General features: G+C 41.8%; 2 protein-coding genes and 1 long non-coding RNA gene across 8 annotated transcripts in view; 2 read left to right on the top strand and 1 right to left on the bottom strand.

Annotated features, from left to right (window-relative positions):
* The window catches only part of TFB1M (transcription factor B1, mitochondrial), a 49,054-nt gene that overhangs the window by 7,202 nt on the left and 14,658 nt on the right, over positions 1–27,194 (bottom strand). For all 6 annotated transcript variants that reach the window (XM_073337735.1, XM_073337734.1, XM_073337733.1 and 3 more), the window contains 2 exons: positions 24,940–25,091; positions 20,879–20,998 (listed from right to left, as the gene is read on the bottom strand). In XM_073337735.1, the coding sequence (XP_073193836.1) occupies positions 20,879–20,998; positions 24,940–25,091 (272 nt within the window). The remainder of the gene's footprint in view (positions 1–20,878; positions 20,999–24,939; positions 25,092–27,194) is intronic.
* LOC140908275 (uncharacterized) lies at positions 1,322–2,553 on the top strand. Its single transcript, XR_012157821.1, has 2 exons — positions 1,322–1,877; positions 2,463–2,553. It is a non-coding gene; the product is annotated as an uncharacterized lncRNA (long non-coding RNA).
* Positions 5,781–11,001, top strand: CLDN20 (claudin 20). The gene is made up of 2 exons (XM_073335236.1): positions 5,781–5,941; positions 10,163–11,001. The coding sequence occupies exon 2, from the start codon at positions 10,257–10,259 to the stop codon at positions 10,914–10,916; it is 660 nt and encodes a 219-aa protein (XP_073191337.1). The 5' UTR covers positions 5,781–5,941; positions 10,163–10,256; the 3' UTR covers positions 10,917–11,001.

The raw sequence follows: 27,194 nt of genomic DNA on the forward strand, positions 1-27,194 counted from the left end.
TAACAACACTCATTACCACCTGTCGTTCCCGTAGGGTATCCTACTATGATGGAGATTCCTGCCACATGATTCAACAACCCCGACACAAACATATAATTTAGCTTAGGTCTGCCCGTTCCCTGGACAAGGAAAACAAATGAACTAAAGAAAAATAAGTTTATGCACCAGTCTGTTATCACTGTTCAGGTAAAGTAACTCTACCGCTTACCCAGCGGTAGCAACAAAGTTCAGATTATGGAAAATACACGTCTGCAGCAGAGCAGTGCTAACTGCAAACCTAGATACTCCTTTCTTGAGATTCAGTTTGCTCACCCAACAAGAAGAACATTTTAAAACTTCACCAAAATGAGAGGCATCAATTGCCTTCACTCTAAATAAGATGGGCACAAGCCAGCAATCTGAGAAGACAAGAGTTTTCAGAACTGGGGTTTTAGCTGTCCACCGTAGAGACAAGGGACAGCTGTATATTTTGAAAACAGAACTAATTTCCTCAAAATTTGTCTCATTCACATCTGGGGTTTTCATTCAGGTCTAACCCTAGTGAAAAATGATATTCAGGAAAATATTCTTTCCTCATTTGCAGTTGTGCCAACTCACTAACACCAATGGACCTGATTCTGATATCACACCAGCTTGAGGCCCAACATTTGAAAAATTTCCCTGGAATTTCTTTGCTTTTGTGCAGTAAGTTAGAACTTCAACATTGATGGGGGGGTTTTGGAGAGTGGGGGTATCTTTAATTTCCTCTTATTCCCCTCACCTCTCTCAAACAGCAGAACTAAAGATACATCGTCTATTTGAAAATTTTTAGTTTTACAGGCTGTATTCATTCAAAAGATTAAAAAAAGTATCTGGTGCACTATAGGATTTCACTGAACTAAACTAAGAAGACTACAGGTAGGCAACAAAAAGCCCTCAAATTGATTAAATCTAAGCCCTGGTCTACATTAGGACTTTAGGTCGAATTTAGCAGCGTTAAATCGATGTAAACCCGCACCCGTCCACACGATGAAGCCCTTTATTTCGACTTAAAGGGCTCTTAAAATCGATTTCCTTACTCCACCCGACAAGTGGATTAGCGCTTAAATCGGCCTTGCCGGCTCGAGTTTGGGGTACTGTGGACACAATTCGACGGTATTGGCCTCCAGGAGCTATCCCAGAGTGCTCCATTGTGACCGCTCTGGACAGCACTCTCAACTCAGATGCACTGGCCAGGTAGATGGGAAAAGAACTGCAAACTTTTGAATCTCATTTCCTGTTTGGCCAGCGTGGCAAGCTGCAGGTGACCATGCAGAGCTCATCAGCAGAGATGACCATGATGGAGTCCCAGAATCGCAAAAGAGCCCCAGCATGGACTGAACGGGAGGTACGGGATCTGATCGCTGTATGGGAAGAGGAATCCGTGCTATCAGAACTCCGTTCCAGTTTTCGAAATGCCAAAACCTTTGTCAAAATCTCCCAGGGCATGAAGGACAGAACCCATAACAGGGACCCGAAGCAGTGCCGCGTGAAACTTAAGGAGCTGAGGCAAGCCTACCAGAAAACCAGAGGGGCGAAAGGCCGCTCCGGGTCAGAGCCCCAAACATGCCGCTTCTATGATGAGCTGCATGCCATTTTAGGGGGTTCAACCACCACTACCCCAGCCATGTTGTTTGACTCCTTCAATGGAGATGGAGGCAACACGGAAGCAGGTTTTGGGGACGAAGAAGAAGAAGATGATGAGGAGGAGGAGGTTGTAGATAGCTCACAGCAAGCAAGCGGAGAAACTGGTTTTCCCAACAGCCAGGAACTGTTTCTCACCCTGGACCTGGAGCCAGTACCCCCCGAACCCACCCAAGGCTGCCTCCTGGACCCGGCAGGCGGAGAAGGGACCTCTGGTGAGCGTACCTTTAAAAATACTATACATGGTTTAAAAGCAAGCATGTGCAAGGATTAATTTGCCCTGGCATTCGCGGCTCTCCTGGATGTACTCCCAAAGCCTTTGCAAAAGGTTTCTGGGGAGGGCAGCCTTATTGCATCCTCCATGGTAGGACACTTTACCACTCCAGGCCAGTAACACGTACTCGGGAATCATTGTACAACGAAGCATTGCAGTGTATGTTTGCTGGCGTTCAAACACCCGTTCTTTATCCCTCTGTGTTATCCTCAGGAGAGTGAGATATCATTCATGGTCACCTGGATGAAATAGGGTGCTTTTCTTCAGGGGACACTCAGAGGAGCCGGTTCCTGCTGGGCTGTTTGCCTGTGGCTGAACAGAAATGTTCCCCGCTGTTAGCCACGGGGAGGGAGGAGGGTTGAGGGGGTAGCCACGCGGTGGGGGGAGGCAAAATGCGACCTTGTAACAAAAGCACATGTGCTATGTATGTAATGTTAACAGCAAGATTTATCCTGAAAGAGTGTAGCCACTGTTTTATAAAATGTGTCTTTTTAAATACCGCTGTCCCTTTTTTTCCCTCCACCAGCTGCATGTGTTTCAATGATCACAGGATCTTCTCCTTCCCAGAGACTAGTGAAGATTAGAAAGAAAAAAAAAAAAACGCACTCGTGATGAAATGTTCTCTGAGTTCATGCTGTCCTCCCACACTAACAGAGCACAGACAAATGCTTGGAGGCAAATAATGTCAGAGTGCAGGAAAGCACAAAATGACCGGGAGGAGAGGTGGCGGGCCGAAGAGAGTAAGTGGCGGGCTGAAAACAGGTCTGAAGCTCAAATGTGGCGGCAGCGTGATGAGAGGAGGCAGGATTCAATGCTGAGGCTGCTGGAGGATCAAACCAGTATGCTCCAGTGTATGGTTGAGCTGCAGCAAAGGCAGCTGGAGCACAGACTGCCACTACAGCCCCTGTGTAACCAACCACCCTCCTCCCCAAGTTCCATAGCCTCCACACCTAGACGCCCAAGAACGCGGTGGGGGGGCTACCGGCCAACCAGCCACTCTGCCACAGAGGATTGCCCCCCAAAAAAGAAGGCTGGCATTCAATAAATTTTAAAGTTGTAAACTTTTAAAGTGCTGTGTGGCATTTTCCTTCCCTCCTCCACCACCCCTCCTGGGCTACCTTGGCAGTCATCCCCCTGTTTGTGTGATGAATGAATAAAGAATGTATGAATGTGAAGCAACAATGACTTTATTGCCTCTGCAAGCGGTGATCGAAGGGAGGAGGGGAGGGTGGTTAGCTTACAGGGAAGTAGAGTGAACCAAGGTGTGTGTGGGGGGTTTTCATCAAGGAGAAACAAAGAGAACTTTCACACCGTAGCCTCGCCAGTCATGAAACTGGTTTTCAAAGCTTCTCTGATGCGTACCGCGCCCTCCTGTGCTCTTCTAACCGCCCTGGTGTCTGGCTGCACGTAACCAGCAGCCAGGCGATTTGCCTCAACCTCCCACCCCGCCATAAACGTCTCCCCCTTACTCTCACAGATATTGTGGATGACACAGCAAGCAGTAATAACAGTGGGAATATTGGTTTCGCTGAGGTCTAAGCGAGTCAGTAAACTGCGCCAGCGCGCCTTTAAACGTTCAAATGCACATTCTACCACCATTCTGCACTTGCTCAGCCTGTAGTTGAAGAGCTCCTGACTACTGTCCAGGCTGCCTGCGTACGGCTTCATGAGCCATGGCACTAGGTCACCAAGGATAACTATAGGCATTTCAACATCCCCAACAGTTATTTTCTGGTCTGGGAATAAAGTCCCTTCCTGCAGCTTTTGAAACAGACCAGAGTTCCTGAAGATGCGAGCGTCATGTACCTTTCCCGGCCATCCCACGTTGATGTTGGTGAAACGTCCCTTGTAATCCACCAGAGCTTGCAGCACTATTGATAAGTACCCCTTGCGGTTTACGTACTCGCCGGCTTGGTGCTCCAGTGCCAAGATAGGGATATGGGTTCCGTATATGGCCCCACCACAGTTAGGGAATCCCGTTGCAGCAAAGCCATCCACTATGACCTGCACATTTCCCAGAGTCACTACCCTTGATATGAGCAGATCTTTGATTGCGTGGGCTACTTGCATCACAGCAGCCCCAACAGTAGATTTGCCCACTCCAAATTGATTCCCAACTGACCGGTAGCTGTCTGGCGTTGCAAGCTTCCACAGGGCTATCGCCACTCGCTTCTCAACTGTGAGGGCTGCTCTCATCTTGGTATTCATGCGCCTCAGGGCAGGGGAAAGCAAGTCACAAAGTTCCATGAAAGTGCCCTTACGCATGCGAAAGTTTCGCAGCCACTGGGAATCGTCCCAGACCCGCAACACTATGTGGTCCCATCAGTCTGTGCTTGTTTCCCGAGCCCAGAATCAGCGTTCCACAGCATGAACCTGCCCCATTAGCATCATGATGTGCTTTCAGAGAAATCTGTGTCCATGTCCTGATCACTCACGTGACCGCGCTGACATCGCCTACTCGCCCGGTATCGCTCTGCCAGGTTCTGGTGCCGCATATACTGCTGGATAATGCGTGTGGTGTTTAATGTGCATGTTTAATGTGCTCCTAATTGCCAAAGTGAGCCGAGCGGCCTCTATGCTTGCCTTGGTATGGTGTCCGCTCAGAAAAAAGGCACGGAACGATTGTCTGCCGTTGCTCTGACGGAGGCAGGGGCGACTGACGACACGGCTTACAGGGTTGGCTTCAGGGAGCTAAAATCAACAAAGGGGGTGGCTTTACATCAAGGAGTATTTCAGGCAGGACTTCACGGAGGGTTCCAATAAGAAATGGTGCACCTAAGTTATTGTTCTTATTGGAACAAGGAGGTTAGTCTGGCCTCTGATTGATACATGGCTAGATTTACCTAGCTGCACCTTCTCTGTGAGTGACTGCAGTGTGACCTAGAGGAATGAGTCCCCTAGACGGGGGGGGAGGGGCAGCAAATGAGTACAAAACAAATCTGGTCTATTTCTTGTTTTGATACACTCCATCTATCTTTTACATCCTTTGGATGGCAGCAGACGGTGCAGAAGGACTGCATGCCATCCACATCTCAGGGCTGCTCGGCAGAAGATGGTACAATATGACTGCTAGCCATCCTCATCTCTTGCCTGCCTGACAGAAGATCGTACAGTACGACTGCTAGCAATCCATATCGCCTGCCTGCTCACCATAAGATGGTTCAATAGGACTGACTGCAGGACTAAAGAGAATGACTTGATCAAGTCACTCCAAATTTAGTCCCTGCGCCATGTCTGCACAGGTGCTCCTGGCCGACGCATGATTTAACATGTTTCTTCACATTGACTTGTTGGGGCCACTTTGCCAGTGCTGTGTTTACCATATAAGCCTCCATGAGCATTACTACTTTATTCATTCATCCAAGTTCATGGAAAGACAATCAACTACTGGAAGATCCACAGAAGACTAAAGACTGTTAATGAAAGGTATGTAAAATATGAAAATCATATGGAATTGTATGCAACATTTCTAATCATGAATTAAGCTTACTGTATAAATCTTACTAGGAACTGTAAACTCATATATACAGTTATCTTTGATATAAAACTCCTTTATTCTGACTCTCAATTCCATTGAAATCCATTCTAAAAATCTCTTCTTTAAAACATACATCTGTAAATTTTCTAGATTCTCAAGATTTTCCTATATTTGCCAAATGTTTATAGTGTTCATCATGGGATCTGGATATCATTATGTATTTAGGACAAAGGGTTTACATGTGTTTTTCTCATAATCTCTTCGTTTTTGCTCACTAACAGTGTTTCTCTAACACAACTAATTGAACAAAGTGGTCCTTTATTCTCTGGTAGATGGAACGAAGAGAGAGAATGGGCAACAGGGCTACCCTTGTGGCAGAAGAGAGAAAAAGAACACACAAAGCAATTTTTTGCTTAATAAAACACCAATGCTATTTTATATGAAGAACAGATCTTTGCATTCCAGAGAAACTGTATTTCTACAGGGCACTGACAGTGAAGAAAACGTCTCAGACCTCACATTCAGTGGTAAGTGCTACGCAAACAGAAATTTAAGATAGTATTTTTATTATGGTTCACAGTGTTTATACTAGGTTTTATAGTGCTTGGAATTTACCATATACCTATTAATTACAATATACAACTACTGCTAGCAATGTTTGCAGGTTTGAATATGTTGAAATTTACAAACGAAGTAGTGAGAGAGGCTGATAACTCAAAACCCAAATGTGCTGATCAAGCCACACTTTTAAAATGAAAGTTTTGAGCTGATCTAGCCATGCAAATTAGCCCTGTAAATGGAAGCAACACCATGCCTTTGCAGGGTCCTGTTACAGCTAGTGCGAGATGCTTTTGCTGAAGAAATTCTTGGTAGTTTGAGCAAACTGACAGGATTCTGAAAAAGGGGAGGTCTTCTGACTGGGTGGCCTAAGTTACTGATGTTAAAGCTGGAATCACTTTTTCTAAAATGTGTACCTTAACTGTTACAATTTGGCTAATGTATCAACTATATGTCTGGAAAGATGTAGAACAGCCGTTTAAATGACTAAACTATGCTAACTACACACAGAAATTCTAATTTCATTCATTAACCCCACACACTACGTTAATCGTTATTTAGTAATCAAGTAATTATCCAAAGTCTATAATGGGTAGTGCTTCCACATAAACACTGATTTAAACTAATGTCACTTTGTAGTACATAATAAATTAATAGCAAACTATTTCAGAAAAGCGTGTGTTTCACTGACTTCAACTTTCCCCACATACTATTTCTTGTGACTTTTCCTTAAACCTCAGACATTAGAAATTCTATTTGTTTTCATTTATACAAGTGAAAAAAAACCCAACATTTTTAAAAGTGTTCAAACAACACTGATCTTAGCAACCACATTGCAGGAGTCCAAACTGATGCCTCTCCCCTCCTTGTGGCTCTGCTAAAAGCCCCAGCCAGCCAACAACAGATGTAATTTCATAAAGCAAGCTTTGCCTAATCCTGGCCTTCCTCACGGGCTCCAGCGACTCCAAGTTGCCTTACTTGGGATGACAAACAGAAGTGGCCTCATTTCTATTCAACCTGACACCCAGAAGATTCAATCATTTTAAAGGGAACTGTGTCCACTCTCATAGCTATATATCCTTGGTATTACATTACTGCAAAGATTCTGGCTTTTGTTAAGGTAGCCTGACCCTCCAGCTGTAACATGAGTGAAAAAATACCTCTTCCATACAATAAGTTTTTAAAAAGGGTCAGCCTAAGCAGCAAAGCGGGGGTGTTTTTATGGTCAGAAAAGTGAAGATGGAAAAATGGCACTTTCTTACACGGCACCTCTGTTCCCCGAGTATTCAAAATTATACAGTCTGATTTCAGTAACAAATTTATTACCTTTAATTCTTGTTAGTTTTGCAGAACTGTCATAGTTATGGAAAAGTGACTAGATTCTATTCTGGTTTGTCCATCAACAGAACTTTTCACTAAGGTCGCAGTTCAGGAAAGCATCCCTGTTAGGGCAGCATGTGCTTGAATTTCTGCTAATGGAATTTAAACAAGTGTGTAAGTGCTGTCCTGAACAGGGATAGAGTTAAGCATAGGCTTAAGTGCTTTCTTGGGGCCTAACATCCAACTACAGATCCTTTATTATTGTGGATGCTGAGCAGCCCAGAGTGCAGAGGTTTGATTTTCAGATCTTTAGCTGAACTGGTAGGGTTGGTGAGTTAGGAAAATCGTAATTTTACTTGTGACATTAGCAAGTTTGATGTGAAAGTTAGCAGACACATAAATGTGAAACCCCACAATCAATCATTTCATACATCAACTGCACTTCAATAATATTTTTAAAAGGTTTGTATTTAACGAACCTCATTATGATATTTTATAAAAGGGTATAAAATACTCAGTATCAACTCCAGCTACAGAATGCCTCCAAAATTGTTTCACTCTTTTGGGTACAAATGCCCTCTTCCCTCCCCTCAACCTCCCTTCCCTGTAAAAGTAAGTATTTAATCAGTTAAATACATAATTGGCTTTCACAACAGATACACTTTGGTACACAACAGGCTCCCATGTGTAAATATATACTTTTAGTTCATGATGCATTCATGTAATAGTACAAATGAGACTTTTTAAAAAACAAACACTCTCTCATCCCAAGAAGTGCCCAACTTATCAAGACAAGAAATAAGGCTGTCCCACCAGACATTTTCTATGCTTTTTTTTTTTTTTTTTTTAAATGCGGACAGCACATATTGGCTTCTCCTATCTCTCTGGAGCACACTATGCATTTGAAAAAAAATGAGAAACAGGCTTTCATTTAAGAAGAATCTATTACTCACTGAATGGGCTATACTGTATTTAGAACTGTTTGGTTTTTAATTGTAGGCTTTTGTCCACAGATGTAGCAGCTAATCTGTCAATCAGGCTAATGTACATTAACTCCACCTGTAATAATAATTAATTTTTTGTTGAATCAGCTCTCTCCAGATGAATGTGCATAATTGTAATCCCATCTCCACCTCAGTAAACTAGATTTCCCCCCAAAAAATACCTAAGGCAGTCAGTCTTCTGGACCTCTTACTCACATTGGGACTGATCCTGTACTACTGAAGTCACTATGAGCCTTGCCACAGACCTCCGTAAACACAGGATCAAGCCATATTCATCTAGATGGGATAAACCCCAGATTAAGCTACAGTTGGTATAAAGGTAGCAGAATCTAGCCTAAAGGTTGTATCAGAGAAATAAGGTGGATGAGGTAATATCTTTTATTGGACCAACTTCTGCTGGTGAGAGAGACAAGCTTTTGATCTTACAGAGAGCTCTTTTTCAGGCCCGGGAAAAATTCGGAGTATGTCGCACTGACACTCTTAGTACCTTTCCTAGGTCTGAAGAAGAGCTCGAAAGTTTGTTTCTCTTACCAACAGAAGTTGGTCCAATAAAAGATGTTACCTCACCCACCTTGTCGAATATCCTGAGACCAACACTGCCACAACACTGCACACAATAAAGGGTATACTGTAAATTAACCCCAGGTTTTTTCTCCTAGTCTTAGCAATCTAGGGTTGCCAGATTTGGTTGGACATATTCCTGGAGGTCTCATCACATGACATAATCTTTAATTAAATATTAATCTTTCATTCCTGGAGCCTCCAGGCTAATTCTGGAGGGTTCGTAACCCTATAATGATCAGAGATGAATAAATTCAAAAGTCACTGTGAACTGCTCTTCTTTTTTCTTATTATGATAAAAACAAGTATACACAATAATATTAAAATGACTGGGGGAAAATGTTTGTTTTCGTGCCAAACACTTTATTTGGACATCAAGCTTCAATTTTAGGGAAAGATTTTTAAGGCAGAGACTTAGGGCATGATCTTGCAAGGTGCTCACCAGCCTCAGCTACCAAAGGCCCCCGGCCTTGATGGCACTCAGCACCTAAAACTAGATTTAACAAGGAGTTACTGACTGGAATCCCTTAATGTCACAGAAATACCACAGATCCAACATTATATAGAAACATAAGACTGAGGGATCAGTTGAATCATTATTTTTGTTTGTGCTGACAATCATAACACTGCTGCTAAAATTTTTCATGTGATCGAAGGACCATGTTTCTGGAACTAAAGAGAAAATTCAGAAAAGGGTTACACAAATGATAGCCTAATTGTAAATATATTTTAAATGAAACTGACCCATCTCTTCACTCCTCCCAAAAATCTGTAATTCGGTCACCGTATTATTTAGACACAAGAGTGGTTGCTATTTTTAAACAAGGACATTTTAGAACAAATAGAAAATGTTATCAATATTTTTATTTTAAAAAAATCAATAAACATCTATAGGCCAATTCCTATTACACAATTAAGGTCAAGTACTTGAAAAGTAAAATAAACTGTTCCCCAGATGTCTACTAAATTCTATAATTTTATGTACAGCATTCACGTTGCCTAATAAGCCAAAAACCTGGATGCTACCATTAAACATGACTTTGGTGGAGCAAGTTTTAGCTCATGGCTTAGTCACATATGAAAGGGCAGCTCTTTCTTGTGATCACTCTCTAAAACACTGTCCATTTGTAAACATTTACGTTCAAGTGCCTTGGGTACAGCTGCTCAGCAGGCTTCTCATCTGCTGCAGGGTCATGCTCAGATACTCGTTCAGATAGCTCTAATTTTAAATGCAAGCTTTTTTGTTTCCTGATTTCTCCTTTCTTTCCCCCTGCCCTTCTCCTCCCCTTTTTCTGTCACACACAGACAGCTACAGCCTTGGCTGGGAAGCTATCAGCCAGTTACATACGTTTACAACAGAAGAGGAACGGGCAGACAAAGGTGACAGAAGATAATCATCATGGCATCAGCAGGTCTACAGTTCTTTGCTTTTATTCTAGCTTTGTTGGGTGTTTTCGGCGCCATCACAGCCACCTTACTGCCCAACTGGAAAGTAAATGCAGACGTGGGTTCAAATATCATAACAGCTATAACACAGATGCAAGGGCTCTGGATGGACTGCACATGGTACAGCACCGGGATGTTTAGCTGCACTCTGAAATATTCAGTCCTATCCCTCCCTGTCTATATCCAGGCTGCACGGACAACCATGGTCCTGTCTTGCATCCTATCAGCTTTTGGGATCTGCATCTCCACAGTAGGAATGAAGTGCACAAAGTTGGGAGGGGACAGGGACACCAAAAGCTACACTTCTTTTGCTGGAGGGGTCTGCTTCATCCTTGCAGGAATCTTTGAGTTGATACCAACATCCTGGTACACGAGAGAGATAATTTCAAATTTTCTGGACCCAACAGTCCCAGAGAGCAGTAAAAATGAACCAGGAGGAGCTGTTTATATTGGATTCATTTCAGCAGGATTTCTGTTCATTGCAGGTGTGATCTTCTGCACTTCCTGTTTTAAAAAGCAGCAGGGAGCATGGATTTACCCTACGAAGCAACAACAGTTCCCAGCCACACAGCAAGAGAACAATGCAGGCTACAACCTGAAGGACTATGTGTAAATATAGTAATGTCTATCAGCTGGGGCTTTTTTGTTTACTTTAGATTTTTTTAAAAAAAAACAAAACACTTACTGTTCTTAATGTCAGGGCTGCAATTACATTTTAACAAGGTATTTTTATTTTTAATTAAAATCAGGAAAAAAGATGGCAGGAAATAAAGCATAAATATCTGCTGCAAGCACTATTTTGTGCTGATTTTTCAAACCAAGTTCTTTGGCTTTTCAGCTGAAATTTACTGAAGAGAAAGGAACCAATTTAAACAGTACAATTAAACTAATGGTTAGCTACAGCAGAGACAGTTAATCACAAAAAGAAATCTATTCAGCAAATACAGGTACCAGTAATGTACCAAAATTTGTGATTTATTTTTTAGAATTTCATTTTAATTATGATAACAAAACAAAACCAACTCTCCATCTTTGTGAAGCCCCATGCATTGCTTTTAAATCACAGCCATATCTGCCTTTCATTTCCAGCTCCCAACTGCCATGGTAACTAGATTTCTTTTTAAAAAACACAGCCACATTGTATATTGGCATATCAGGAGCTGAAGAGCGAACGCTGCCATTGAGATATTGCCAAAAATGGCCCAAAAAATCCCCACCTGCTGTGGGTTCCATTTTTTATTTTAAAAGAAATGTCTACTAGGCAGTCTCCAACTGCTGGCAACCCAACACCGAACAACAAATGTTTGGTTTAAGGAGGAACATGGCAAAAGAAGTGTCATCATGACTAAGGAAATACTTGGAAGCTTTAACCCACTGGTTACAAGCTACATATTTAGGCACAAGAAAAATCTGCACCCTCCCTGACTTCTATCTTCCTTACTCTACAAAGCAAACCACTAGCCTTTAACTAATGGAGTATTTCACCTACTGTTATTTATTCATTATTTATTGAACCCTGTATATTTTTGGCCCTTTTAAAATTTAATTTCATAGAGCCTGATCCAAGACCCGTTGAAGTCAATGGATCAAACCCATTGCAATATGCCATACACAGCACTGGTCAATGACAGCATCTTAGTTTACAAGTACTTTGTCAGTTTAATTAACTTGGTGAATGTTTCTAAAGCCTCAGAACCTTCTTTCCAGCATGCATAACTTATTGGACATTGCAGAAGATGTCTCATGTCAAATATTGTCCTAGGTGTTAAAAAAAAAATGATGTGAATTTGCTGATGTAAGCAAGAGGATAAAAGAGGACTGGCTGAATGTTTGGGGATACGACTCTGGACAAGTTCCTCACAATTCAGTCAGGTACTATAATATGTCTTGTTTATTCTTATACAGTTTTTTAGTGCTCAGATTATTAGCTCATGATTCATTAAAATACTATGGTAGAACTGTAGTATAAAATAGAGTAATATAGTAAGCATCAAATAAAGACGAATCTGAATAGTGTGGAAGGAGTGAAGCTTAATCTTTAGTTATGGGCTTTTATAGAGAGAGAAATACTTTTGTACACACAATGACAGTGTCTATCATATATCCATTAGCTCTGAGTTATGGGTACAGAACTTGCCTTATATTATACATTAACAGTGAGCATTTGAATTTTCTACCTATTTTATGAAGCAGTTTGTTTTGTACCATCACTGGCAACTGTGCCAGATCAGCAGTAATTCAGTGGTGCAGACTTAGCCAGAACCAGAACTGAAAAAGCCAAAGTTATTTAGGGACAGTGGCCTAGTGCATCGCAACACTCCAAGGCAGTTGTACTGAGTTTGTTGTAAAAATGTATACATTTAGGGGTGTACGGTTTTCTTTAAACACCTATATTTTTCTGGAGAACTGATTTGAGGTATTGTTTCAAAAATATTTGGATGTCAAATTTAGTGGCATGTCCTGTACTTAATCAGGAGCATCTGTAGCCTGGAAATTTAAATCAGTATTTTTTTTAAAAAATTACAAGAAAACAAGAACCAAAAGAGAAATTTTGGGAAAGACCCCAAAAAATATTTATTTGCATGTTGTAAGCAAAACTGAAGACTACACTAGTTACATAAGCAGCTAAGAAAGACTCCTTTGCCAAGACTACTTATATAGAAGACTCAGAAGTTCCTTATTTACCAACACAAAATCTAAGCAAGAGCTTTTTGTTTAACTCACAACAAGCGCCTCAACGACTTTCCAAGAGAAAAAAAAGCAACTCCACATATAGTATTGGTATCTAATTAAGGTTGTATGGTAGTCAAACTCTCAAGGATCACGGCAAAAAAGTTAGAGGATAAATCTACAGGACAGCAGGAGTCAAAGCAAAATGTGGCAAAAGGAGTGTGAAAAATATCTGCAATGTTTTTGTCTGCTGATTTCTATGTTTCTTTTCCTCTTGCAATTGTCACTATTTGCTTTAGTTTAAAGAGAAATATTCAATAAATAAAAGCTTAACTTTAAGCATGTTGTCTTTTTTGAAGGGTGCTAATCAGAGAAAGACGGGATCACAGGACTTCATTCTGATCAACCCATTGCCAGCTAACTGCCTATCAGCAGTCTAAGAGCCAGATTCTCATGTGGTGGAGCTCTATTTAACATAGGAGAGTGGGAGACAACAGGGAGCCAATTACAGCTACCTGAGTCAGGAGGCTGGTTTACAGTAGCCCCAGTTTTGACTACACCAATGCCGCCATGCCCCCAACTAGCCTCCTTTGCCAGAGAGGAAGGGATGACCAGCACGAAGTTGAGATTTGGGCCCCAGCTCTAGGTTTTCCTCATTCGCTCTCGGTTCACACATTTCTGGTATAAAAGGGAGCTAGGACTCACTGATATTACTTTATAAAAACTGAAAGTTGGAGGGAGTAAATGGCCAACAAAACAACAGGTCTTTAAAAAAGTAATTATAGAGGTTTAGTGCCCCTGCCTGACCGCAGTCTTTTCTCCATGCTGGCAGTAAGAAGTTCCAGGTAACTTTGAATGTAATTTGCAACGTGTGACACACAGAGGCTTGAGATGCAGAGGAAACTGGGGGGAGACGAGTGCGAGAGAGAAGAGAAAGAGCAAAGAATCTTAGAGACTACAAGGCTGGAGGAAAAACAATGCAGCCCAGAAGAGGAGACAAAGACAGACAAAGACCTAGAAATGGGGTAAGGCAGGGAGAGAACAATCTCTCCGGAAGAGCTCTGCAGGTGCGTTAGAGAAGTTGGCCAGAGTTTTGAACTCCCTCCACTTCCTTTCTGGCAGTCCAGGGGATCTCCCACTGGGAGGAAGGGGAGAGGATACAGGACTGACCCCAGGACCGGCCTGATATCTTCAGGCTGCGTGTACTGTCCCATGAGCTGCTTCTGCTGGGATATGAAATTACAAGAGAAGGTAGAGCAGGAAGGAAATCAGTAGAACTTGGAAATGTGGCTCTACTGTGAAAATGGCATCACAGAACTGAGTGTTTCTCTCTCAAGGATTCCAGATTAAATCTGCTCAGTTTACAAGTAAAAAGATGGTTTTTCCCAACAGCCCTGCAAACTCAGCCTGGGATCTGACAATGAAGCTGTGCAGTTTTTGTTTCATGGACTCTTGTAAGTAACAGTTTGCAGACTATATTCGCTTTCTGTTACACATGTGCAACCCCACTGCTTATAATGGGGACAGGTCCAACTCCCACAGAGAGGCAACTTCACCCATCCCAAGCTCGAAACCGCCTCTCCTTGCCACCAGAACTCTCCTATGCCTTTCCAGCTACTGGTCTCCTCCTGTCTCATACCAGAAAGAGGCTCAGTCTGTCCTCAGAATCCAAGGGCAGGGATTTTCTGGATGCCAAGAAGCAGCTATGTATTAATTTAAAAAAGAGCTGGTGAGAGCAGATAAGTGGGAAGGAAGCATACTGTTCTCTGCCTACTCAAGGGTGGAGTGGCCAGAAAAGGGTAAAAAAGGGTGGTAGTAATACTATTTTAAAACTGGGAAGGAAAAGATGCAGACAGGAGTTAGGATAGGGAAGAAGAGGGAAATGAAAAATAATATGCTAAAAGTTAAGACTTTAATACTTGAGGTCACAGAAAATAAATACCCCTGAGGGCATTCTGTGCCAAAAATTTAAAAATTCTGTGCACAATATTTTAAAATTCTGCAAATTTTATTACCGGGTGCAATGGTAATAGGACTCTACAGTGGGGTCCTGGTGAAGGTGCTTGAGGCTCAGCAGGACGGGACTGGCTGTGTGGGGCTCAGTGGGGGATCCAAATGCTGGGGGAATGGGCCTCAGTGGGGTGGGGATTCAGGTGCAGCTGGTTGTAGCTCAGTGGGGTAGGGATCCAGGTGTGGGTGGCTCGACAGAGTGGTCCAGGTGCAAGGGGAATGGAGCTTATGGGGGAGGGTGGGTGTTCTGAGGAAGGTCCTGGGTGAGGCTCGGCAGGAAAATCTGGGTACGAGAAGGTCTGGATGCATGGCGGTTGAGCAGATGGGGGAGGAGCTCCATGTATAGGGGTCCCTTCCCCTGCAGCTGAGGAGCGATGGGTGCATGAATCGGGAGAGAGAGAAAGTTTGCAGACCTTCCTGCAGCCAGGGGAGAAATCTAGTGGTGGGTCTGACTCAGCCCCGGATGCTATGCAGGGCAAAAGAAAGTTTTCTCCTCCCCAGCCCAGCCAGGACAAGCAGCTGAGCCCGGCACAGGTTAGGAGCCACCAGCTGGGTCTTCCCCGGTCCCGCCTCCTGCCCCAGTGATTTACCTCTCTGCTGGCTAACCTGAGCACCCAAAACATACTGCTTGGGAGGGTCGCATGACCACTCTTCTGACTTCCCTTTGCTTCCCTGTCAGAAAGTCATTTTTCTGCGGGGAAGAAAAGAAATATGTGGGGAACATAAATTCTGCACATGCGCAGTGGTGCAGAATTCCCACAGGAGTAAATAAAGACTAGACAGCTCTCAGGCAGATTAGCAAAGGGGCAATGACATGGTTGAACAGGATTTAGTTAGTTTTATTTTCATTTTTCAACTGTGCATAACAGGTTTTCTAGGCAAAAAAATATATATACATTTGTATCAAAACAAAAACATTAAAAAGGCAGACCTTCCAAAAATGTTGCAGCCCCCAAAGAATCCCATCCCATCCCATCCCCAAGTCCATCCTATCATCAAACCTGCCCTGCAAGAATGACCTGAGAAAGCCAACAAGTCTTGCAGCAGGACCCAAGGGTCACCAAAGCCAGGTTCTGGGGGATCAAGAAGGGAAGCAAGTTCCAGACCCAGGCACACTTCCCCAGCCTTCTCTTCTTAATAGTATGGAACTGTTTATCTGAGCTACTCAAGTTACCATACTCAAGTTATCATAGTTTCCACAGTGTCACACCAGAAAAAAAGCAATGCCCCCCACACAAACAGGGATCACGGCACTAATGATTCCTACCCAGGGGGTATTCTCTTTCAAGAAACAATGCTACTAGTAATGGTTGATTATTCTCATGTGCAGAAGACGGGGCCACAAGCACTGGGGATAAGCATGGAGGGAATTTCAGGCTGGAAATAAATCAGTTTCCTGCTCTTTCAATTTTTGGAATCTTGCATTTATTAAACTATCAATTGGGAAGTGCCTCATCACACTGCTGTGCTGCTGCTCTGGATCCATCCCCAGCTAGTCTCCAAACAGAGCGATGTAGTCACACAACACAGCACTCCCCAATACGTTAGTTGACCATCTTGGTACATCTTGATATATCTTCTCTGCTTCTGCCATCTACAGCAGTATAAAAAAAGCAATGCCTATCCCGTCTCATTAGAATAGTGTTACAAATGTGACGTTATGCCCCATATTATTTATGGCAATATGCTTATGATATAGATGCAGCATAACAGATATTTTATGCAAGATGGGTCTTGTAAGGTATCATCAGAAAGGTTATAATTTACTGAATGTGATTATCCAATTTGTATGCATGTATCATTTCTGTATCTAAAGTTAGGAATACCGACTATGCAACGATTACAACTGTGTGTGTATTTGGGAGACACCCACCAGAAAACAGGCCATCAGCCTTGATGGGCCATTAGGAAGAAACAATAAGACTTTGAAGATACTAATCTCTCTCCTTCCTGAGAGGCATCCTGGGAAGTTGCTGTGATGCTACTAGGCCATGTGGTCATGTCACCTGGTACTAAACACTATCTTGGACTTCTAGTAATTTTCCACTAAAAGGAGTGGGGAGGTCAAGACTGAGAAACAAAAGATTCCCGCCTTATTTAAATCTTATCTAAGCCTCTGGAGGTAAGCTGAACTTGGTTCACTCTTCACTGAATCCCCACCCAGGATGACTGCTGGAAACACCTAAGGAACAAGGACAAAGGGAAAAGGGGAGGAGTACTGAACCCAGGCTGGAAAAGGAATATAGTCTGAATAAGATACCTGAAGATTTAAGCTGCAAGCAGGTTAGCTAACCTTCAAAATTTCTGCAACCTGCCCCAAAAGCAACGTTTAGGGTGAGAAATTACTTATTAAAGAGAGTGGTTTCAAGATCTTAAGCTTAGTATGTATGTTTTGTTTTATTTGCTTGGTAATCTGCTTTATTCTGTTTGCCATCCCCTATAATCACTTAAAATTTACCTATTTCTTTTTAGAACATAACCCAGTTTGTGTAATTCATATCTGGGGGTGGCTGGCGGGGCAGGAAGCTGTGCACCTCTCTCTCTCCACAGCAAGGGAGAGGGAGAGATCTCTCTATAAAGCGTAAGACAATATTGTTGCCAAGAAGGCCAATGGCATTTTGGGATGTATACGTACGGGCACTGCCAGCAGATCGAGGGATGTGATCGTCCCCCTCTATTCGACATTGGTAAGGCCTCATCTGGAGTACTGTGTCCAGTTTTGGGCCCCACACTACAAGAAGGATGTGGAAAAATTGGAAAGCATCCAGCGGAGGGCAACAAAAATGATTAGGGGACTGAAACACATGACTTATGAGGAGAGGCTGAGGGAACTGGGATTGTTTAGTCTGCAGAAGAGAAGAATGAGGGGGGATTTGATAGCTGCTTTCAACTACCTGAAAGGGGGTTCCAAAAAGGATGGAGCTAGACTGTTTTCAGTGGTAGCTGATGACAGAACAAGGACTAATGGTCTCAAGTTGCAGTGGGGGAGGTTTAGGTTGGATATTAAGAAAAACTTTTTCGCTAGGAGGGTGGTGAAACACTGGAATGTGTTACCTAGGGTGGTGGTGGAATCTCCTTCCTTAGGAGTCTTTAAGGCCAGGCTTGACAAAGCCCTGGCTGGGATGATTTAGTTGGGGATTGGTCCTGCTTTGAGCAGGGGGTTGGACTAGATGACCTCCTGAGGTCCCTTCCAACCCTGATATTCTATGATTATTTTGGGTTTACTCCCCAAAAGGGGGTGTGCACTTCAGCGCTGGACAATTTCCTAGCTGAATCTCCTCATAGACAGCTGCTTGCAGACTCTGTGATTCTACAACTGGTGCATCCCTACCTGTGTGTGTGCGCGCTGCCAGAAAGCCTGATTCAGCAAAACAGGGAGAGGGCCCCCAGGCTAGTGGAGCAGGCAGGCTCAGTGAAATCCCAGCACATCAGGTGGCATCCTGGACCGGGCCGGTGGGGGTGGGGGGGGGCGTGAACAACAGGGGAAGGTGTTCCAACCTGTCACAAAATATATTTAAACAAACTGACCCAGCTCCAACATTTTGGCATGTACTGATGAAACTCCATTGTTTGGCAATGATAGATGTGTCATTTGTTTGAGGTTTCTTTAAAAAAAAAAAAAAATTCTCCAACACTACCAGACAGTTTTTGATATATCAATACATTGCTATGGAAAGGACTGGGATGTCACAGGTGTAACCTGTGACCAGCTCTGGCTCATCCCTGGGAATGGGACTGTAAAACATTTAACACCACGCTTTAGAAATATGCACAGATATTTTATTAATCAATTATTTCCTTTAGGTAAGAGACCTTGCTATTTTCAGTAAGCAGTTTTCAAATTACAGTCCAAAAGAATGGTTTACTTTAAAAGTAAGAAGAGGGGGAAATACTCACTTATTGAAACAGATTTCCCCACTATCATCAGAAAACATGAATAATCTGCATTATTCTAAGCCTTTTCAGTGGTAGTGCTTCACTCAGTTGCCTCCAGCCTTCATTTACTCTAATGCTGCTATACACTGAGCAGCCTTAAAATATTTCTGAACAGCATGCGAGTAACACTGTATCAGCTGAACTGGGAGTTGATCAGACTGATTAAAATATTGTAGTTTCACTAATGCTCCGTTGCAGCTCAGCATCTCTTCTTATGCCTGGGGATCACTTTCCTGATATTTCGTTTTTAAACTCTCTCTCTCTCTCTACTTGTTTACTCACGTCTCAAATCAAATGGTTTACATAACTCACTGGCTATTAATCTGTTTACAGAATATTTTCATTTTATATTCTGTCACTAAATACTTTACAACTATTTTATTAATTCCCACGAAGATGTTTATTGCTGGATGAAACTTTAGAAGCAATGTGTTGTCACTGTTCAGCATTAATGAATGCAGTCCAAATAGGTATAGATCCCATAAAATGTATTTTGCTTTTGAGGATCTTCCTCAGAGAAAAAAAAAAAGTACAAAACTACATGCACTCAAAATTGTACCATTCTAATTGTGGAAGCACTGATCTGATTCCATCGATAAAGGTTATTTCAAGGAGAAAAATTAATCCAAAGAAGGGAAATGTGGGTACCTGGGGCTAGATTCACAAAAGGACTGAGGTGTCTATATAAAGTGCCTTATGTCCAATATTTATGCACCCCGTCATTCACAAAACCACCACTGAGCTGCCACCTAATCTTGTAGGTGTCTACATTTCTTGGGTGCTTTTGCCAGTGGGCTCGTGCAAAGCTGCATAAACCCTGATAGGATTCTCAGACTAGGCATTTCTCATCTGCATGGCCCAATCCAGTAGCTATGCTCAGAGTACACCTAATCTATACAAAAAAAGCTTCTCCTCAGCATTTCCCACTTGCTAGTTTGCTGGCTTCTGTGTATCCCTTTCTTATGTACCTAACTCTCCCCATACAATGCATGGAAAGTTTGGGCGTCTAACTCAGGGTGGTGAATTTCACTCATCAGCAGGGTGCCTAGGAGTTAGGCATTGTAATGCTTAAGTTCTCTTTGTGAATCTAGCCCCAACTTTTTTACATTATATAAAAATGTTAAACCTTGTATTCATTAGTATTATATGGCAATCCCAGTTTATAGTCCAATCCTACAAAGTCAATGAGAGTTTTTCATCACTGTCTTCAATAGGAGCAGGAAAAAGAAACATAACTGCTCTATCTGATCTGCACAGCAGATCCAGCTAGTCCAACATCCCCTTTCAGAAGTGACTAGTACCAGATACTCCAAAGCAAGGTACAAGAATCATCAAAGTAGACAATTACGGAATAGCTTATCCACAGCAGAAGAATTTTCTTGACCCTCTCACATAGTGGCTGGTTTATTCCCTGAAACATGACAATTTATATCCCTTCTTTAAAACATATCCTATCTAATGTCACTGCAAATGTTATCCACATAAATGTCTAACCCTGTTTTGAGTCCCAATAAACTCTTGGCCTCAATGTGATCTTGTGACAGTTAGTTCCACAGATTAATTGTATGTGGATGTAAAAGATATTTCCTTTTATCAATTTTAAATTTATCATGTTCTTTTATTTAACTTTTTTATACCATCTCCTCTGTAAACAGTCACAACCTTTTCAAGCTCCCCTCACATGGAAGACTTTCCATGCCTCCTGTCGTTTTATTACTCATCTCTGACTGCCTACTGTATTTCTGTAATTTTTTTTCAGGATCAGGTCCACACTGCTTTTGGCCTTGATCCTGAAAGGTGCTGTGTTCCAACTAATTCCAATGGCTTTAAGCATCTCTCAGGATCAATCCTTTTTGTACAACTACTGATCTTTTTATAAGTTGCTGTTACGGTAAAGAATTAGATGAAACTGTAGCTTGCATCTCCTTCTAGCAAAGGAAATGCACAAAGATGACTCACCTCTGGTTTTGGAACAAAGGCTCGGCCTGGAATTGTGAACCGGTTTTGAACAGTGCAGAGATACTGAGCCATGATGGACAGTCTGCTACGTTGCTTGCTTCCCGTGGTGGCTGTGAGCCTCTATGGGATAATCAGAATGTCACTTATAAGTCAGTGAATCCAGACTGACCAAGTGGAAAGAATATTAAAGCTCTATCAACTTGCAGCTTAATCTAAAGGTAAGGATATTTAAAACCAAGAGTAACAAAAGCATTTTTAAAGGCACCCTCTTAAAAGTAAATACAATGATCAAAATTAATGTCCAAACCATCCAAAGTTTTTCTAACATGCCTATCAAGATATCTAAATTACATACAATTTATTGCCCCAAACCTGTAGGTTAAATCTGTACAGGTAGTTCCCTGCACTTCTGTGGAGCTTCAGTGATATAAAAATGGTTCTGGGAGCCACCTGAACAGATCTGCTTGCAAGGCTCATGCTGAAGACAGAACTGAGTGACAATGTTCCCAAAGCTTCCCTTGTTTCCAATGTCCATGTTTGAGCGTTCATTTTTCTGGTCTTTTTTTAATTCTTGCAAGATCAAATATTAGTCAAATGAGGTTCTCACAGACGCAATATAAGGAAGCAAATAAAAGTATTATTCCCTGTAAATCCATCTGAACTTATTACAAAGATAAGGATGATTTTTCCCTCCTCAATAACTGGATGACATTTTAAAAATATCGTTAAATGAAACGGTTTAATAAAAATAAGGCAACAAATCTTCAAATTGTTTTCACTTAAAATTCAGCTCTCAAGATCTCTTAATTTCCAAAAAAAGTCTCAAAAAGACTTACAAGGCCAAAATTACTAGTTTTGTAATGCATGACTACTGTGGTGGTCATTTATCGGAAACTAAGTATAATTGAGCTAAGAATGAAGCAGTGTTGCAGGTCACATAATGAACCATCAGTGAGATAATCTTAAGTGGAGTAGGTGGAAATGTAATCTATCTGCTCTTGGTGCCTCTGTTTGCACTTAAGAAACACGGGCATGGGATACCACACAGAACCTCCCTTGCTAAGCTACAGAAACGCATGGGAATTTTTTCATACATTTTTCAATGAGTCCTAACATCAGTTCAACTGAACTGGTATGAAAACATGAGGAAGCAGTAGGATAAACGAGGCTCCTGTGACTTTCAGCTATGTTAGTTAAAAGTGGTAAAAACTGGTCCGGTCTATACTACTGTGCCCATGATCTGTTAGAAGTGGTTCTTATTGCACTCAAGTATCATAAGGTGATTCATGTCCTCATTTGCCACATCACCTTTGTTTTCACATTATATGCAGATGAAAAAGATGACATGGATATCTGATGGTAATGTCTGCATCCAATGTGCCCTCCAGTGAACATAGTACCACTGAATGTTGGCGTGGCTACTGAAGCCTTACATACAGTAGGAAACTGAACTGTTGTTGAAAATCCCTGTACTGACACTACAGATGGCTTAAGTGCTAATGTAGAAAAGACAAAATCATTTTCAATGCTATTTCAGAAAGAGAGCATAACACTTGGTTTTGTCTGGTCTACGCTAGTGCTTAAAATGAAATGACTGAACTGGTTTAACAGTTCAGCTTCGCTGAAAACACCACGCAAGAAAATGCAAGTTATGTGCCACATAAAGTTGTACAAAGACGTTTTGCTGTCAGAATCTGTATCACCACTTTTTCCTTGTTGTTGCCGCCCTTTTTCGTCTTTCAAGCTTCTCATTCCATCCAAAATCCATATATGGGCAATGTTTGATTTTGTGCCAAGTAAAAAATAAAAACAGTAATAAGTATTTTTGGTCATACTTTTTTTTTCTTCCAACAAAAACAGAAATTCTACTTACTAGTATCTTTCATCTGATGATCTAAACGTGTACCTCTATATACCTCTGTGAAACTAAGCGTTGTTATTCCTGTTTTTCTACTAGTGCATTTTAAATATTTATAAGACACCTATATCCTGGATATCTAACTCCAATTTTTTTACAAACAGCTAAACGGAGGCAGAAAGGTGAAACAACTTGCCTTAGGTCTAAACAGAGTGCGTCAGATCCAGGAATAAAACCTAGAAGTTCTGACTCCCAGTTTCCTGGCTGACCATAAGGTAACCTGTTTTTTTACTGAAGGTAGTATATTTCCCCAAAAGGCATACCAACTCATATAAATAATGGAAATGTGAACCATAACACTGAAAGACTTTGATCTTTTTTATAAAATATTCATTGGAATCATGCACATTTAAATAAATGAGAAACCAAGAAACAGAAGATCCTACAGTGTAAACACAACCAGCACTGACTCATTCCATGACCTTGAGAACATCACTCCACTTTATAACGTTCAGTCTTTTCAGCTTTCTAAATACAATGAACTTAACGGGTATGCTATTTTGCATGTCACTCGAGCTATGTTGGGTGCAGAAACACTATAATCTCCATGTCATGTTGAAAAAAAAACCCTAAAGGCACATACAGCTGGTTATAGCTATATAAAGTACAGAGTGTTTTTATGTTCTCAATTCTCTTTGTATTTCTTTCTTCCTGCTATCATAGCATTCCACATCTTTCCACTTTATACTTTAAAGCCTAATCTATTAGCCATTTTTTAATGTTTAGGCTAATAGCTCTCATCAAGTATTTTGGGGGAAAGAACTGGATCTTGTGTGTCAGAAATCATATGGACTCAGACGATAAAAGGCGGCTGCTTTATTTCACATTCACAAAATACAGACTACTTGTCCCAGATGTTCTCTTCAGCCATATACTGGAACCACTTAAGTACCTATCTCAAACCCTGTCCTCCCAAACACTGCAGTAAATGTAGCAGAAGGATGGGAGCTCTAGGTACCGGAGTAACGCTCTAGGTACCCGAAATAACAGGAGAGGTTTAATTTATGGCTTACAATCACTGTATTTCTCATTTACACAATTCACAAAGGCCTTGCGGGTAAAACTTAATGTCTAACCTGGTTTTCAGTTTGGAGCAGCTACTTTAGCCTTTTGACTGCAACACATAGAATATACAAACAATACTGAATAGTTACAGAACAATGAAGTGGTTGAGAAAATGGTAATCTGGTTTTCTCAAACACTGAATGAAATAAGCTAAAAAAATGTCTGAGGGCATTGTAGAGTGAGTCAGCTGATCATCAGTTGACTAGAAACATCTGAGAGAGTCTGTGGAGAGCAGGAAAATCAATTTCACTTTCATCAAGTTTCTCAGTTTTCAAATGAAATGTAATCAGTCAAAAACTGCTCCAGGAGTTCTTAGAATTGGAAACTGATTTGGTGCACTCAGTTTTATTCTTATCAGAGTCAGGGTATGGTGAAGAGATTGGCAATGGTTCCATTCAGATTTCTGGCATCAAGATTATATTCAGGAAAGCGAAGACCAGCGTCTATGGGCTCCACTGACAAGAAATTCCCTATGTTTGAAGTGTTTAATCATTGGTGGGAATCAGTGATATGACATATTTCAAAACTGAAAATCTTCTGTTAGCAAAGGAGGTCTAAAATAAAGCAGGGTAAAAAATTGCTTCCAGTGTAATTCTTGAGGTGACTGAAAGGTTTAGAAAAACAAGATGAAGTGTAACTCAAAATGTCACCTCAGCTGATGAGGAAAGGAAATAGTTGAAGACAGAAAAGGAGCATGCTGTGGAAGCTACTTGGAATGAAGCAGTCAGACTTCAGAGAAAACAAGATTGTGAAATGTTTCAATGCTTAAGGGATATTTGTCTCCCACATAAGAAGAAACTTTTTATAAACAGTGTGCAATGCACAGAACTGAGCAGATTTTGAAAATTAATATTAAACTGTATAATTTGTAGCTAAGCACACACAAACTTAAGCACTGTGCCAGGTTTCCTGCCTTAAAATTACAATTTCAGAGAAGTATAGACTATTAGGCAGTTTTAAAACATTCTGCAAGTCAACAAAATCTCTCTCAGGCTTTTCTCATCTATAACTAAAGTAATTAGGTGCTGAAATAATCTGTCCAATTGTAAGTTTTTAATAAGCCAATAACAAAACTTACCTCTGCTACTTCCTTCTGAAAAGTCAAAGTCATCTGAGTTCGGCCATAAACAAAAGGTCCATCTCTATTGGAAACATTTTCAAGCCACCTGATGATTAGAGGTGTTGAAACACTGAATGGCAGATTTCCAATGATATGCACATTTGGTGGATCTATAAGAATTTGAAAAGAAATCTTTTGTAAAAATAGGTAGATAAGTGAGGTAGGGTGAAAAGCTGTGGTTTTGTGGAACACTGATCACTTTCTACAATTAGAGAGGGCTGTATAATTTGGAAGGCCTCCACCTCAGCAGAAGAGGGACTAATCTCCTTGGGGACAGGCTGGCTAGAGCACTCAGGAGGGAATTAAACTAACAGCAAAAGGGGAAGGTACAAAGAAGGAAGATATGAGCCCTCAGAATAAAATCGAGATGTTGACAACAAAATTTATTCAAGAAACCAAAGAACGTAAACAGAAAAAAAATCTTGAATTGCCTATACACTATGCTAGGAGTCTAGGTAACAAACATGAGAAACAGGAAATGCTCATTTATGAGCATAAATTTGATCTAGCTGGTATTACTGAAGCCTGGTGGGATGATTGACATGACTGGAATGTTAAATCAATGGTTATGACCTATTTAGGAAGTATCAAATTGGGGAAAGTGGGAGTGGCACTATGTAAAAAGTGGCATTACTTATTTCCACGTCCCTAATAACACAGAAGAAAATTATCTTGAATGCTTATGGCTCAATGTCCTAACAGATAAAGCACAAGATGGGATAATAGTTGATGACTGCTACAGACCATCACATCACACTGGGGAACAGGATGACTGTCTACTTGTGCACTCATCTATAATATGTAGGAACAAAAACTGTTATCCTGAGGGACTCACCTCAGTCCCTGGAAAAATCATGGAGCAGGTCCTCAAAGAATCAATCCTGAAGCACTTGCATGAGAGGAAAGTGATCAGGAACAGCCAGCATGGATTCACCAAGGGAAGGTCATGCCTGACTAATCTAATCGCCTTTTATGATGAGATTACTGGTTCTGTGAATGAAGGGAAAGCAGTGGATGTATTGTTTCTTGACTTTAGCGAAGCTTTTGACACGGTCTCCCACAGTATTCTTGTCAGCAAGTTAAGGAAGTATGGGCTGGATGAATGCACTATAAGGTGGGTAGAAAGCTGGCTAGATTGTCGGGCTCAACGGGTAGTGATCAATGGCTCCATGTCTAGTTGGCAGCCGGTATCAAGTGGAGTGCCCCAAGGGTCGGTCCTGGGGCCGGTTTTGTTCAATATCTTCATAAATGATCTGGAGGATGGTGTGGATTGCACTCTCAGCAAATTTGCGGATGATACTAAACTGGGAGGAGTGGTAGATACGCTGGAGGGGAGGGATAGGATACAGAAGGACCTAGACAAATTGGAGGATTGGGCCAAAAGAAATCTGATGAGGTTCAATAAGGATAAGTGCAGGGTCCTGCACTTAGGACGGAAGAACCCAATGCACAGCTACAGACTAGGGACCGAATGGCTAGGCAGCAGTTCTGCGGAAAAGGACCTAGGGGTGACAGTGGACGAGAAGCTGGATATGAGTCAGCAGTGTGCCCTTGTTGCCAAGAAGGCCAATGGCATTTTGGGATGTATAAGTAGGGGCATAGCGAGCAGATCGAGGGACGTGATCGTTCCCCTCTATTCGACATTGGTGAGGCCTCATCTGGAGTACTATGTCCAGTTTTGGGCCCCACACTTCAAGAAGGATGTGGATAAATTGGAGCGAGTCCCGCGAATGGCAACAAAAATGATTAGGGGACTGGAACACATGAGTTATGAGGAGAGGCTGAGGGAGCTGGGATTGTTTAGCCTGCAGAAGAGAAGAATGAGAGGGGATTTGATAGCTGCTTTCAACTACCTGAAAGGAGGTTCCAAAGAGGATGGCTCTAGACTGTTCTCAATGGTAGCAGATGACAGAACGAGGAGTAATGGTCTCAAGTTGCAGTGGGGGAGGTTTAGATTGGATATTAGGAAAAACTTTTTCACTAAGAGGGTGGTGAAACACTGGAATGCGTTACCTAGGGAGGTGGTAGAATCTCCTTCCTTAGAGGTTTTTAAGGTCAGGCTTGACAAAGCCCTGGCTGGGATGATTTAACTGGGAATTGGTCCTGCTTCGAGCAGGGGGTTGGACTAGATGACCTTCTGGGGTCCCTTCCAACCCTGATATTCTATGATTCTATGACTTCAATTTGAGTGACATATGCTGGAGGTCTCATGC

The sequence above is a fragment of the Lepidochelys kempii genome, chromosome 3 (genome assembly GCF_965140265.1).
Source record: "Lepidochelys kempii isolate rLepKem1 chromosome 3, rLepKem1.hap2, whole genome shotgun sequence".
NCBI lineage: Eukaryota > Metazoa > Chordata > Testudines > Cheloniidae > Lepidochelys > Lepidochelys kempii.